This window comes from Erinaceus europaeus, chromosome 14 (genome assembly GCF_950295315.1).
Source record: "Erinaceus europaeus chromosome 14, mEriEur2.1, whole genome shotgun sequence".
Taxonomy (NCBI): Eukaryota; Metazoa; Chordata; class Mammalia; order Eulipotyphla; family Erinaceidae; genus Erinaceus; species Erinaceus europaeus.
Window position 1 is genome coordinate 15,624,024 of NC_080175.1, and position 16,396 is coordinate 15,640,419.

At 38.9% G+C, this 16,396-nt stretch overlaps 1 protein-coding gene across 5 annotated transcripts in view; it reads right to left on the reverse strand.

Annotated features, from left to right (window-relative positions):
- Positions 1–16,396, reverse strand: part of ACSL5 (acyl-CoA synthetase long chain family member 5) — an 85,647-nt gene that overhangs the window by 27,204 nt on the left and 42,047 nt on the right. For 3 of the 5 annotated variants that reach the window (XM_007520006.3, XM_060171316.1, XM_060171315.1), the window contains 7 exons: positions 14,496–14,560; positions 14,283–14,384; positions 4,351–4,450; positions 2,685–2,863; positions 1,620–1,652; positions 1,485–1,536; positions 282–355 (listed from right to left, as the gene is read on the reverse strand). In XM_007520006.3, the coding sequence (XP_007520068.1) occupies positions 282–355; positions 1,485–1,536; positions 1,620–1,652; positions 2,685–2,863; positions 4,351–4,450; positions 14,283–14,384; positions 14,496–14,560 (605 nt within the window). The remainder of the gene's footprint in view (positions 1–281; positions 356–1,484; positions 1,537–1,619; positions 1,653–2,684; positions 2,864–4,350; positions 4,451–14,282; positions 14,385–14,495; positions 14,561–16,396) is intronic. The other 2 variants (XM_060171318.1, XM_060171317.1) reach the window with 1 other exon arrangement.

Consider the following 16,396-nt stretch of genomic DNA (forward strand, 5'->3'; position numbering starts at 1 on the left):
AGCAGTGGATGCATGGTGCAGGCACTGAGCCCCAGAAATAACTCTGGAGGCAAAAAAAAAAAAAAAAAAAAAAAGTGAACCTTCATCATCAAAAATTAAAAAAAAAAATCTTATTACATAATCCCATTCTTTTTCATTCTTAGAGAGAGAGGTGGAAACCATAGCACCGAAGCTGCCTCGGGTCATGTACATGGCAAAGCAGCACACTATTCAAGTGAGCAATTTCACCAGCCCTATATTCCCATTCTAATGAGGCCCCTCTTTTCCAGTTGATGACTGACCTCCATACACTTGAGAAAAGCAGCAGCATTTGAAATGATATTTTCATGTGTTATCAAGGCTCCTTTGGGGTCACCTATAGGAAACAAGGGATGAGGTAAAGACCCTTTACTAGGTAATCCCTGTCTTGGATGAGATCGGGCGCGTTCAGCATCATTTACCCATAGATAATCATTGGCTTGGAAAACAGAAGAAGTTCTGCTCAATTTGTTCTGCTCCAGAAAGTCAAGAACATCTCATGTCACCATGTCTTTTTTATTTTATGGATGATTGATATCTCTGTTTATGAAGATTAATGCTCCTGGGGATTCTACTGCTGAGAACACCCTGAACCTGCTACCAACACACGGCAAAGCCATGATTTTATCGCAGTTAAACAGGTCAAATGTTTAAGACTTCAGATTTTTTTTTTTTTTTTTAACCAGAGCACTGCTCAGCTCTGGCTTATGGTGATGCAGGACGTTGAACCTGGGACTCTGGAACCTCAGGAACAAGAGTCTCTTTGCATAATTGTTATGCTATCTACCCCCACTAAGACTTCAGATTTAACTATATTACCTACCTATCACTTCATAAACTGGAATGTATATAATGATTGGTCATCAGCCATTTTAAAAACTGTTAAATTTTATTTTTCTTTTTTTAAAATTTTTGAAAACATTTATTTATTATTGGATAGAGACAGAATTTGAGAAAGGAGGGGGGAGAGAGAGGGAGAGAGAGAGATACCTGCAGCCCTGCTTCATTGCTTGTGAAGCTTCCAACCTGCAGGTAGGAACCAGGGGCTTGAACCTGGGTCCTTGCGCACTGTAATGTGTGCCCTAAACCAGGTGCACCACCACTTGGTCTCAAGAATTTTTTTCTAATAGCTAAAAAGAGACAGAAGGTAGAGACTGAACTGTGTAGAACTATCATGGAACTATCTTAATAGAATGAACACACTCCAGTTGTGTCAAGTGAAGAGTGGTGGGTTGGAGAAAAATGCTGACTCTCTTATGCCAGTCTTCTAAGACCCCTGCAAACCATCGCATGTAAGTATATTCACAGCACAAAGTTTCTTTGCTTTTGTTTTTCTAGCTAGGCTTTTTATATTCAAAAGACTCTAGGACAGGATTCATTATTGAGTATGTTTATCAGCCTGTCAGTGACTCAAACCATGTTTTTGGTTGACCAGGAGCATAGGGGACAACTTTGTGGACACTAACCTGTGGTCCCACTGGTGAAGCAGATGAGACTCAGGTCTTCTGGCCTAGGAGGCTACAGGGGAAAATACAAGAGCTTGCCTTGAGTTTTAAAAAGTGAATGCAGCAGAAATCAAGTCTGGGTAGAAGGAAACTTACCACAGGCTTTCGGAAGTTCTCTTTGCCTATGTTCTATATAAACAAAAAGCAAAGACAAGAAAATGTTAGTTGACTTGGACAGTCTTAGCACAAATAACAGCTTTTTCTGTTTCCTTTTCATGAGAACACTCTGTGGAAATGTAACCAAGTTCCTGCCTGGATCAGGTGCCGATGTCAACATTTGGGCTCAATGGAAGGCCCAGGGAAGAGCATTAGTGTTTCTCTACAAAACCAGCCTCAAGAGAGCAGATTGCAAATATCCTTAATCATCTAGGACCATTGCTAAATCTTTGAGTAATATGAATAGTTAACAATTCAGGGCTATCTATATATTATTATCCTGATATATATATCCTGAATATATATGTATATATATACACACATACATAAAGATCATTATGTTTTGTAATTGTGACTATTAGATGGCATAAGTGATCATAACCTATATAAATCACTCATAGTTAAACAGCTTAACACATCTATACACGTCTATAGAACTTTGTAACTTGGGCTGAAGAGACAGCATCATGATATGTAAAAAACTTTTACGCCTGAGGTCCTGAGGTCCCAGGTTCAAACCCTAGTGCCACTGTAAGCCAGAGCTGAGCAGTATTCTGATCTCTTTCTCTTTGTACCTATTTCATTAAATAAATAAGTATATAGACAAAATATTTTTTTTTTAAAAAAGAACTTTACAATTCCTCTAAAAGGTAAGGAGTAGAGACTGTTATATCCCCATCTTATAGATAGGGAAAGGAAGGTTTAGAGTAACCTGTTCAGGTGATCACCTAATAGATTTTAGTTTGGACCATCAACCAGGCCACCTAACTGCAGGACCCATATCCTGAACCACTGCTGACATCTGTATTTCCCAGTTCTCAGAAGTCTGCACACTGCAGACTAACAGGCATTTCTCCTGCCTGAGCATAGTAGCGTGAGTTGCATTTATTCCTCTCATGGTCCTCAATCCCCCAGCAATAGCCTGTGCTCAAGTGGCATTGTTCTGCATGTAGCCTGTAGCTTCAGACCAGCCTTGGATCTGGAGACTATATTCCAGAGCCCTACCTCGGCATCAGAGAGGGCTAGGATCTTAACTCCACTTTTCTCGCCTCTTTGCTTCAGATCCTCATCGAAGGGATCCATGAGGATGATCATCTTCAGGCAGGTGGTGAGGCCCTTCTCCACATTGCCCAACAGGGTGGAAGCCTTCTGGGGTGTGTCACAGATCACCGTGGCAATTTCAGCTGAAAGCAGAAAAAGAGCCAGGGGTCACCCTGCTACTCTGTTATGTACCTGACTACCTTGCTAGGAAGATGAAATCTTTGAAAATTTCAAAGCTGGAAGGGGTCCCCAAAACAGATTATGTCTTCAAATCTGATTTGTCATGTCTAAAAGCTAAACATTTAATTGACAGTAAAGAGTTGAACTGAGACATAGTCTTCCTGCATACTATGATATAGTTTATAATTTCTTTATAAAAATACATATATATATTTGTTTATTGGATAGACAGCCAAAAATTGAGAGGGAAGGGAGTGATAGAAAGGGAGAGAGATAGACACCTGCAGCACTGCCTCACCACTTGTGAAGCTCTCCCCCCTGCAGGTGGAGACCAGGGCCTTGATGGGTCCTTGAGCCCTGTACCATGTGCACTTAACTAGATGTGCTACTGCCTGGCCCAAAAAATTTGTGCATTTTTCTTTGTTTCCTTGCCCTGCCCCCTTCTTCCTTAACCAGAGCACTGCTCAGCTCCCATTTATGGTGGTACAGGGGATGGAACCTGAGACTTTGGAGCCTCAGGCATGAGAGTCTGCTTACATAATCAGTATGCTATCTACCCCTGCCAGTTTACAGTTTCTAGGGTAAAGAGGAAGTTGCTTCTGTTTAAGAATACAAACAGTACATGTAGATTGCTTAGGTGTGGTCCTTTCTGGGTGTTTGACTTGGGGAAAGAGAACAGGGAGCAGAACCAGAAGGGGAATGTTTAGCAGACATGCACTTTAATTTGAAATACCGCATTTGTTTTGATACATGCTTGAATAGAAAAGCAAATATAGTTGTATCCATAGTTCAAGTGGATCTACTCAATTTACAAGTTGTGATAAGAGGTGCCATCTTAGTGGTCCACGAGGTGGAGCAGAGATAAAGCTTTGGACTCTCAAGCATGAGGTCCCAAGTTCAATCTCTGGCAGCACATGTACCAGAGTTATGCCTGGTTCTTTCTCCTCCTGTCTTTCTAATAAATAAATAAATAAATAAATATTTTTTTCAAAGTGCCATCTTAAATATGTGATAAAAGTGATTATTTGCCCATTGAACTTGTAGCTGTTTAACAAATAATGCTCAAAAATTCAGAATGTAGGAACATTGGGTCACTCTGGTTAACTAGATAGACTTGGATTTATAAGACTAAGGAATTCAATCAGCAGTGTCACAGTGATTTAGTCAAATAAGTGATTAAGTCACTCATTCAATGACTTCTGATCCAATGTGACCAAGTCAATAGTATTATCTCTAAACAATATTGTTGTACTATGCCATGTTCTATCTCTGCATATCCTGCCTAATAGATTTTTGAGACTTCCCTCTAAGTTATGTTCTCGGTTCTACAGAACAAGAAGACTTGAACATTTTGGGAGGCATAGCATTCCAAATCTACTAACAAAGGAGATATTACAGTATTACTCAGCATTAACACAAATCAAGTTATAATGCAATATCAAAACCTTACCCTTATTGACAATGTATACAATGGCTTCAGTTCCTAGGGTGTCATACAGCGGGACAGCTACCATGGAGTATGTGTAGCAAGCCAACTCAGAAATGATCCACTGTTTGGAGAGAAGTTCAAGTAAGAACTAGAGAATTTGAAAAGGAATAGTATTAATCCAATAAAGTAGATGTTTATTTTCTAGTTTTGAGTTTAAAAAAATTCACTGTAGTGGTCCGGGAGGTGGTGCAGTGGCTAAGGAACTAGACTCTCAAGCGTGAGGTTCTGAGTTTGATCCCTGGCAGCACATGTACCAGAGTGATGGCTGGTTCTTTCTCTTTTACTATCTTTCTTGTGAATAAATAAATAAATTCTTTTTAAAAAATTCACTGTAGAGCAAAAAGAACTGTTTCTATAACACTACAAAGTTAGATAAAGGGGTTAAGTTGGGCTCAGAGAAAGCTAAAAGATATAGATTAGAATACAAAGATATTGTGATTAAGTCCTATTCATGAGAAGTAAGGCAGATTTTAAAGAATTTTGTGGAGGTAGAGTATGCTTTTAGGACTGGGGTAAAACTATGTAGTCTTGGGAGTTGGGCAGTAGCACAGCGGGTTAAGCACAGGTGGTGTAAAGCACAAGGACAGGCCAGGCGTAAGGATCCCGGTTTGAGGCCCCCCCCTCCTGCAGGGAGGTCACTTCACAAGTGGTGACGCAGGTATCTATCTTTCCCCTTCTCTATCTTTCCCCTTCTCTGTCTCCTCCTCCTCTCTCCATTTCTCTCTGTCCTATCCAACAACGACGACATCAGTTAACAACAGTGGTCCGGGAGGTGGCGCAGTGACAAAGCTTTAGACTCTCAAGCATGAGGTTTCGAGTTCCTTCCTCGGCAGCACATGTGCCAGAGTGATGTCTGGTTCTTTCTCTCTCCTCCTGTATTTCTCATAAATAAACAACAACAAAAATCCTTAAAAAAAATTAACAACAATAATAATAACTACAACAATGAAACAACAAGGGCAACAAAAGGGAGTAAATAAATACTTAAACTAAAAAAAAACTATGTAGTCTTTATCAGGAAAATAAGACACCATGCTTAATGATTTAGCTTGAACTTGGATTGAATTCCACTCCTCTTAAAATCTAACATCTGCCTTTGACTCACTGTGAAAAAAGAGCTACAGTCTGTCTCTACATATGTGGTGTTTTGGCTAACAAGATAAAATTCAATAGCAAATACCAATTCCAATGTGATTTTATAGTTTTCCACAACACCCTTAATCTCAGTTTACCAGACACTCATATATTCTTTATTTTCCTAATAAAACAATCTGACTGGCTTCACATGACTCAAAAATCTGGGAAATAATTGAGCTGAAGTGCAATCACACAATATACCATGTCTGACATAACAATCAGGAATTAAAGAGCTAATTCAAGCAGAAAAATATTTGCTGTGGGGGAGTGGTGTTGCGCCAGGTTAAGCGTACATAGTACGAAGTACAAAGACCCGTGCAAGGGTTCAATCCCCCAGGGTTCCCTAGCTGTAAGGGGGGGCAGTTTGCTTCACAAATGGTGAAGCAGGTCTACAGGTGTCTCTTCCCCTCTCTTTTTCTATCTTTCCCTCCCCTCTCAATATCTCTGTCCTAAAAAAAAAAAAAAGAAAAAAAAGAACAATATTGGGTAGGACTTTGAAGGAATGGTAATATTTGTTTGTGGTGGTGATAACAGAGAAGGTAAGCAAGGAAGAAGGAAGAAACAAAATGGTCCAGGAAGGACTTCCAGAGGCGGGGCTACGAGGAGCAGCAGATCTGTATCTCTCCTCTCCTCTTCTCTCCCAGATCAGCTAGGAATACCAAAGGAGACCATCTGGGACTGAAACAAGACAGGACTAGAACGACTACAAGAACCCACCAAATCACCAGTGAGTGCAAACACATGTGGCTGGTGACAAAGAGGAGCCTAGGGAGAGACTAAGTGGCTGGTAACAGTCAGATGGTCTATCAGTTGAGACACCACCTCCAGTCTGTTCCACCAATAAGGGGACAGCTGAAGGGAGGAGAGGACTCCCCGGAGACTCACCAAGTGCAATTCTGAGTCTCCACTGCTACTGCCCTCAAAATCTGGAGCAGCGGCAGGGAGGGACACCTGGGGAAGAGATCTAACCAGGAAATTCAGAAGACCTATACCTTGGTGGCATAGCTGTGGGGCTGTGAAAGTCTCTTTGCATAACCACCGGACTATCTCTGCCACACCCTACCTTATCTCTTGGTTAGGAGTCAGTGATTAAGTTAAGAAGCCTACTTATAGTTAGAAGCCCTCTTCTCGCTAGCCCCATAGCCTAGAGAGAAAAAAATAAAAAGGCTTTTAAATCACCACTGAGTTCCAACTCAGGGACTAAAATACTATTAAAACAACTGTTAACTCCCACCACTGTGAACCCTTTAATTACCTTACTTAGACACAAGTCAATCCAGGAAATAGTGATCAGTAATTTGAAAAGTACTAAGAGAGGGAACTCATAACATAATATATAAAATGGGTAAACCAACACGAAGAAATATTGGAGAATCGAACCAGGACAAAAGTCCAGCTAAAAACCCCCCAAAGGGTGAAGCACAAAATAACGAGTTCAACAATCAAACATTAGCTAAGGAAATAATCACAGGAGTGAGTAAAGAGTTTGAAAGAATTGTAATCAGAAATACAGGAACAACAAATGAGACTCTGGAAGAAATCACTATCTCAAGGTTATTAGAGAGCTGAAAGCTGAAATAGATGAGCTAAGAACACAACTAGCTGAACAAGCTAAAACAGTATCAAAACAGGGAAACAAAATAGATGAACTCCAGAAAACAGTAGAGGGCAGAGAGAATAGAATCAATGAGGCTAAAGACAGAATTAGCAAAATCGAGGACGAAATAGAGACAACTAAAAAAGAAGTAATAGATATCAAAAAGAGATTAAGAGATTCTGAAAACAACAACAGAGTCCTATGGGATGACTTCAAAAGAAACAATATATGCATTATTGGCTTACCAGAGGAAGAAAGAGAGAGAGAGGAAGAAAGCATTTTTCAGACAATAATAGTTGAAAACTTCTCTAGTCTAGATAACATCAAAGACATAAAAATTCAAGAAGCCCAGAGCATCCCAAACATAATTAACCCAGACTTAAAGACACCAAGACATATCATATTTAGGATGGAAAGGAATAAGGACAAAGAAAGGATCCTGAAGACTGCAAGAGAAAAACAAAGAGTCACCTACAGAGGAAAACCCATAAGATTAGCAGCAGATTTCTCCACACAAACACTACAGACCAGAAGAGAATGGCAAGATATCTATCGAGTGCTCAATGAGAAAGGCTTTCAACCAAGAATACTATATCCTGCTAGACTGTCATTCAGAATAGATGGAGGCATCAAAACCTTCTCTAAAAAGCAACAGTTGAAGGAATCAATTGTCACCAAGCCTGCCCTGAAAGAAGTTATGAAAGGTCTTCTATAAACAGTCAGACCATCATAAATAGGACATATATCAGAACACTCTAAAACTCTACAAGAATGGCGTTTAAATATCTTCAGTCTTTGGTATCAATAAATGTCAATGGCCTGAATTCACCTATTAAAAGACACAGAGTAGGAAGATCGATCAGAAAATACAACCCATGTCTATGGCCATACCATCCTGAACACGCCCGATCTCATCAGATCTTGGAAGAAAATACAACCCAACAATATGCTGTCTACAGGAAACCCACCAAACCCACCTAACTCAACAAGACAAACGCAGACTTAACGTGAAAGGATGGAAAACTATCATACAAGCCAATGGCCCTCAATAAAGGGCAGGAACAGCTTTTCTCATATCTGACATGATAGACTTTAAAATAGATAAGATTAAAAAAGATAGGAAAGGACACTACTTAATGCGCAGAGGATCAGTCAATCAAGAGGACTTAACAATTATTAACATCTATGCACCCAATGAGAAGCCATCTAAATACATCAAACGTCTACTGAAAGAGCTACAGCAATATATTAACAGCAACACAATCATAGTAGGGGACTTCAACACCCCACTCTCTCAACTTGACAGATCATCCAGGCAGAAAATCAATAAAGACTTAAAGGAGCTAAATGAAGAGATAGATAAACCAGAACTACTGGAAATTTTCAGTCATTCATCCCAAGAAACTGGAATACACATTTTACTCAAATCCACATGGGTCATTCTCAAGGATAGACCATATGTTAGGCCACAAAGACAGCATCAGCAAATTCAAGAGCATTGAAATCATCCCAAGTATCTTCTCAGACTACAGTGCAATTAAACTAAAACTTAACAATCAACAAAAGATTAGTAATAGTCCCAAAATGTGGAAGCTCAACAGTATACTTCTAAACAACCTCTGGGTCAAAGAGGAAATCAAGGAAGAAATCAAAATGTTTCGAGACTTCAATGAAAATGAAGACACAAGCTATCAAAATATTTGGGACACAGCTAAGGCAGTACTGAGAGGGAAGTTCATAGCTATACAAGCATACACTAGGAAACAAGAAAAAGCACAAATAAACAGCCTGATTGCACATCTTAAAGACCTAGAAGAAGAACAACAAAGGAACCCTAAAGCAACCAGAAGGACAGAAATCACTAAAGTTAGGGCAGAAATAAATAACATTGAGAATAGGAAAACCATACAAAAGATCAATGAAAGTAAATGTTGGTTCTTTGAAAGAGTAAACAAAATCGACAAACCTTTAGCCAGACTCACAAAACAAAAAAGGGAGAAGACCCAAATAAATTGGATAGTAAATGAAAGAGGAGATATGACAACAGACACTGCAGAAATTCAACATATCATGCGAGGCTTCTATGAACACCAGCCTAGAGAACCTGGAAGACATGGACAATTTCCTAGATACCTACCAACTTCCAAAACTAAGTAAAGAGGAAGTGGATAACATGAACAGGCCCATCACAGCTAATGAAACTGAAACAGTTATCAAAAATCTCCCCAAAAATAAAAGTCCTGGACCAGATGGTTTTACAAATGAATTCTACAAAACCTTCAAAGAAGAACTAATACCTCTACTTTTAAAAGTCTTCCAGAAGATTGAAGACACTGGAATGCTCCCTGCCAGCTTCTATGAAGCTAACATCACTCTGATACGAAAAGCAGACAGGGACACAACCAAAAAAAGAAAGCTACAGACCAATATCTCTGATGAACATAGATGCTAAAATACTGAACAAAATTCTAGCCAACCAGATACAGCAGAATATTAAAAAGACTGTTCATCATGACCAAGTGGGGTTTATCCCAGGCATGCAACGTTGGTTTAATATACGTAAATTAATCAATGTGATCCACCACATCAACAAAAGCAAGACCAAAAACCACATTGTCATATCAATAGATGCAGAAAAAGCCTTTGACAAAATACAACATCTCTTTATGATCAAAATGCTACAAAAAATGGGAATAGGTGGAAAATTCCTCAAGATAGTGCAGTCTATATATAGCAAACCTACAGCCAACATCATACTCAATGGTGAAAAACTGGAAACATTTCCACTCAGATCAGGTACTAGACAGGGCTGCCCACTATCACCGTTACTATTCAACATAGTGTTGGAAGCTCATGCCATAGCAATCAGGCAGGAACAAGGAATTAAAGGGATACAGATTGGAAGAGAAGAAGTCAAACTCTCCCTATTTGCAGATGACATGATATTATACATGGAAAAACCTAGGGAATCCAGCAAGAAGCTTTTGGAAATCATCAGGCAATACAGTAAGGTGTCAGGCTACAAAATTAACATTCAAAAGTTAGTCCTCTATGCAAACACTAAGCTAGAAGAAATTGAAATCCAGAAATCAATTCCTTTTACTATAGCAACAAAAACAATAAAATATGTAGGAGTAAATCTAACCAAAGAAGTGAAAGACCTGTATACTGAAAATTATGAGTCACTACTCAAAGAAACTGAAAAAGACACAAAGAAGTGGAAAGATATTCCATGTTCATGGGTTGGAAGAATTAACATCATCAAAATGAATATACTACCCAGAGCCATCTACAAATTTAATGCTATCCCCATCAAGATCCCAAGCACATTTTTTAGGAGAATAGAAAAAATGCTACAAATGTTTATCTGGAACCAGAAAAGACCTAGAATTGCCAAAACAATCTTGAGAAAAAAGAACAGAAACGGAGGCATCACACTCCCAGATCTCAAATTGTATTATAGGGCCACTATCATCAAAACTGCTTGGTACTGCAACATGAATAGACACACTGACCAGTGGAATAGAATTGAGAGCCAAGAAGTGAGCCCCCACACCTATAGACATCTACTCTTTGACAAAGGGGCTCAGACTATTAAATGGGGAAAGCACAGTCTCTTCAACAAATGGTGTTGGAAACAAGGGGTTGAAACATGCAGACGAATGAAACTGAATCACTGTATTTCACCAAATACAAAAGTAAATTCCAAGTGGATCTAGGACTTGGATGTTAGACCAGAAACTATCAGATACTTAGAGGAAAATATTGGCAGAACTCTTTTCTGCATAAATTTTAAAGACATCTTCAATGAAATGAATGCAATTACAAAGAAGACTAAGGCAAGTATAAACCTATGGGACTACATCAAATTAAAAAGCTTCTTCACAGCAAAAGAAACCACTACCCAAACCAAGAGACAGACCCCTCACAGAATGGGAGAAGATCTTTACATGCCATACATCAGACAAGAGTTTAATAACCAACATATATAAAGAGCTTGCCAGACTCAACAACAAGACAACAAATAACCCCATCCAAAAATGGAGGGAGGACATGGACAGAATATTCACCACAGAAGAGATCCAAAAGGCCAAGAAACCCATGAAAAAATGCTCCAAGTCTCTGATTGTCAGAGAAATGCAAATCAAGACAACAATGAGATATCACTTCACTCCTGTGAGAATGTCATACATCAGAAAAGGTAACAGCAGCAAATGCTGGAGAGGGTGTGGGGTCAAAGGAACCCTCCTGCACTGCTGGTGGGAATGTAAATTGGTCCAACCTCTGTGGAGAACAGTCTGGAGAACTCTCAGAAGGCTAGAAATGGACCTACCCTATGACCCTGCAATTCCCCTCCTGGGGATAGATCCTAAGGAACCCAACACATCCATCCAAAAAGATCTGTGTACACATATGCTCTTGGCAGCACAATTTGTAATAGCCAAAACCTGGAAGCAACCCAGGTGTCCAACAACAGATGAGTGGCTGAGCAAGTTGTGGTATATATACACAATGGAATACTACTCAGCTGTAAAAAATGGTGACTTCACCATTTTCAGCCGATCTTGCATGGTTCTTGAAAAAATCATGTTAAGTGAAATAAATCAGAAACAGAAGGATGAATATGGGATGATCTCACTCTCAGGCAGAAGTTGAAAAACAAGATCAGAAAAGAAAACACAAGTCGAACCTGAAATGGAATTGGCATATTGCACCAAAGTAAAAGACTCTGGGGTGGGTGGGTGGGGAGAATACAGGTCCATGAAGGATGATAAATGACATAGTGGGGGTTGTATTGTTAAATGGGAAACTGGGGAATGTTATGCATGTACAAACTATTGTACTTACTGTTGAATGTAAAACATCAATTCCCCAATTAAAAAAAAGGGGAAAAAATAAAAAACAAACAAACAAAAATAAAGTGGTCCAGGAAGTGGCACAGTGGATAAAGAAACAAAGATAGGCTAATATGACATGACAATGCATACTTCAGCAAGTTTGAAGAGTGACAGGAGATTAATTGGAAAAACAAGTCTAAATCTGCTAATGGTTAGTCCTATGTAGGATTGAATTTTGTTCCCTCCACCCCAGTTTGCATCTTCATCTTGAATTCTTAACCTCCCGTGCAACTAATTTTGGAGATAGAACCATTAAGAAGATAATTAAGGTTAAATGAGGTCCTAGAATATGACTCAGCTATTAAAAATGGTGAATTCACCTTCTTCACCTCATCTTGGATGTAGCTTGATGTAATCATGTTAAGTGATAAAAGCCAGAAAGAGAAGGATGAATATGGGATACTCTCACTCATAGACAAAAGCGGAGAAAAAAGAACAGAAGGGAAAACACAAACAGAACTTGGACTGGAGTTGGTGTATTGCACCAAAGCAAAAAACTCTGGGATGGAGGGGGAGGGTTCAGAGCCTGGAACATGATGGCAGAGGAGAACATGGGGAGGGGGTTAGATTGTTATGTGAAAGACTGAGAAATGTTACACATGTACCAACTGTTGTATTTTACTGTCAGTTGTAAACCATTAATTCCCCCCAATAAAGAAAAAAAGGGGGGCAGGCAGTGGTACACCTGGTTAAGTACACACATTGCAGTGTGCATGGACCCAGATTCAAGCCCTCGCCCCCGCCTGCAGGGAGAAAGCTTCACAAGTGGTGAAGCAGGGTTGTGTCTCTCTGTCTCCTCCACCCTTCTCAATTTCTCTGTCTTTATGAGAAAATAATTAAAATTAAAAATATTTAAAAGAGAATAAAAGAAAAAAGAAGTTTTAAAGCTGAGTGCTATGTCAGTAAAACTGGTGTCTTTTAAAGAGAAAAGGACAGGATGGGGGTAGACAGCATAATGGTTGTGCAAAAAGACTCTCATGCCTGAAGCTCCAAAACTTCTGGTACAATCCCCCACACCGCAGTAAGCCAGAGCTGAGCAGTGCTCTGGTAAAAAATAAAAATAAAAAAAAAGAGAAAAAGTCATGTGAAGATACAGTGGGAAGTCAGCCATCTGCAAGTCAAAAGGAGAGATGAAGGAAAGCCAGACACACTGATACCTTGACCTTGGACTTCTAGTTTCAGAAGCTAAGAGCAAATTGTCTGTTGTGTAAGCCACCTAGTCTGTAATATTTTGTTATGGCAGTTCCAGTTAACAAATGTATTAGGTTTGATGTTCAGTTTATAAACTAGAGTTAAGAAACTCTCCTGTTCTTTAAAAAAAATTATGTATTCATTTATTATTGCACAGAGACAGCCAGAAATTGAGGGGGAAGGTAGAGATAGAGAGAGGAAGAGAAAAGAGACACCGGAAGCACTATTTCACTGCTCATGGAGCTTTCCCCCTGCAATGGGGGCCAGAGGCTTGAATCTGGGTCCTTTCACTTTGTAACATGTGCACTCAACCATGTGGACCACCATCTGACCCTAAACTCTCTTCTTAAGGGGCTAGGTTTTTTTAATTATTATTATTTCTTTATTGGGGAATTAATGTTTTACATTCAACAGTAAATACAATAGTTTGCATATGCATAACATTCCCCAGTTTCCCATATACGGGCTAGGTTTAACAAAGATGGAGAATGTAAATTGACTTAAAAGTACAAACCAGAGCTGAGCAGTGGTCTGGTAAGAAAATGTGAAGATTTGTCTCTGAGGAGACCAAATGGACTAATAAATTGAGCCTGGAGACAAACTGAATATCAATCATCGTAATGCCTAATATTTGCTTTCAACTCACTGGCTATGACCAGTCTCAGTAGCAGTGGGGATTTTGGTTTGCTAGCTCAAGTACAACATACAAATACCAATGCTGACATAAATACATCTCTTCCTACAGCATCCATTTGCTTGTATCTGACATTCTTACCTATTGTCCTTCTAAAGCAATTCAACTGACTTAAAATGACCCCTGACAGAGTTGGGAATAAGGAAAGTACAATCACGCAACACCGAGTACTAAATATAACAACTGGAAATTGAAGAGGCCTTGAACTGTAAAGCTTCCAAGGGGAAGAATAAAGAATAAGAGATCTTTAAATAGTTGTGTTAAGTCATCAACAAGTGCTAGAATGCTGAATTAGAGGTGGAGTTCACAGACATTAGACATAGTTCTGACTCAGGATATTTTATCATATTTTTAAAGCTAACTTCAACATGGTTACCTCTGGTCTATTCTGAGCAAAGATGCCAACATTTTGGTCTGGTGATGGCTTATATCCTTTATGCAAGAGACAGGAGCCCAGATACTCTGCTCGATCAGATACCTACAAAAAGACAGAATTTTATAAAAGCAGTCAAAATCCAGAAAGAGACCAAATTAGCCCAAGAAATCATATTAGCAGAGTAATCTATTCACTACCATGGGTAGAACATACCTGCTTGTAGGACAGCCATCTGTAGGGCTGCTTTGGTTTTCTATATCCCAAGCAAGGTCCATTTTCTGAAAACATAACATTAGAAGAAAGTCAGCTCTAGTTTGAAAATCCTTTGGGCCCAGAGTAGATAAAAATAGATTGGGGAGAGACAAGATACAGGGGATAAATCTAGGAAGAATGGGAACTTTTGTTATATACTAAGGAAATTCAAAGGTATTAAGTACTCACTTCTCAAAGGCATAAAGTCTTAACAGGGGCCAACACCCCCTATTAGCGCACAGGTTAAGAATATATAGTACAGGAGGGTAGATAGCATAATGGTTATGCAAACATACTCTCATGCCTGAGACTCCAAAGTCCCACGTTCAATCCCCCGCACCACCATAAGCCAGAGCTGAACAGTGTTCTGGTGAAAAAAAAAAAATATATATATATATATAAATATATGTATATATACACTTTGTACTATATATATAGTACAAAGTGTAAGGACCTGTACAAGGATCCTGTTTCCAGGCCCCAGTTTCCCACCTGTAGGGAGTCACTTCGCAAGCAGTGAAGCAGGCCTGCAGGTAGGTGTCTTTCTCTCTTCCTCTCTATCTTCCCCTCCTTTCAATTTTTCTCTGTCCTATCCAATGAAAAGGAAAAAAAATGGCCATCAGGAGCAGTGGATTTGCACTGCAGGCGCTAAGCTCCAGCGATAACCCTGGAGACAAAAAAAAAAAAAAAAGGGGGGGGGGAGGAAGGGGTCTTAACAAAATATATACAAGACATTTAGGAAAATCAGGAGTGAAATGGGCAAATACTGTGGCAATAGGTATTCAGAGAAAGACATAATTGTGGACTAGGCTATGTAATATGAACCAATAAAGGTCCACAAATAAATACATATAACAAATACTGGATAACCCTGAATTATATTTCCATCTAATAAAAAATGTATGTTTATAGAGTAAAAAATAATCAAAATATAAGCAATAAATAATGACAGTAACACCATTAACTCTAATATTTTCTTTTAAAATTTATTTTGCAGTGCTTTTTAGGACTAGACTCATTCCAAGTGTACAAATACACTTATGCCCATAGAGTTTGGCATTCTACTTCCTTCCTCCACTGAGTCTGTATACATTTCCATAACGCTAATTTTTGTCTGTAGGGTTCTCAGTGAACTTATTTTGGATAACCAATGATGGCTCTACTGTAGCTGAATTTATCTCATGATCATTTAGCTTATTTCCAAGTTTTTCATCTTAAAAAAAGCTGTGATAACTATTTTACAACTGTTTATTTTGAATTTAGATCATTTTATTAGAATAAAATCCCTAATACCAAGCAACTGGGTGGGGAGGGGAATTTGACATGTTTCAGAATAGTTGAGGTTTTTGGTACCTAACAGTATATTGTTTAATAGAGCCACTGTGACAATTTCTGTTTCTCCCACCATCAATATATCAAGTCAACATCAAACTAAAAAGCTTCTACACACTGAAAGCAAACTACAGGAGGATAACCAGGCAACTCAGTAAATGGGAAAAGCATTTGCACATTACACATCTGACAAGCATCTGACATCAAACATCTATGAAGAAATACTAAAGCTCAACAAAAGAATAACCCAATAAAAAAAGTGGGCCAAAGAACTAAAGAGATACACATATCCCACAGACATGAAGAAATGCTTCACTTACTGACAGAGGAATGCAAATTAAGTTAATGGTATTTATATACTTTTCCTATATTTGGGAGCTACTCTTCCCTGATCCAGTTTTCTAGTTCTATTTCCAACCCTGACATCATCTCCCCAGATAATACCTTTGGCCCACCTGAATGTTAATCTGTCAGGCTCAGGCAAAAATTAGTAAAGTCATGGGCCTCTTGGAATATAGACCTACTAACTT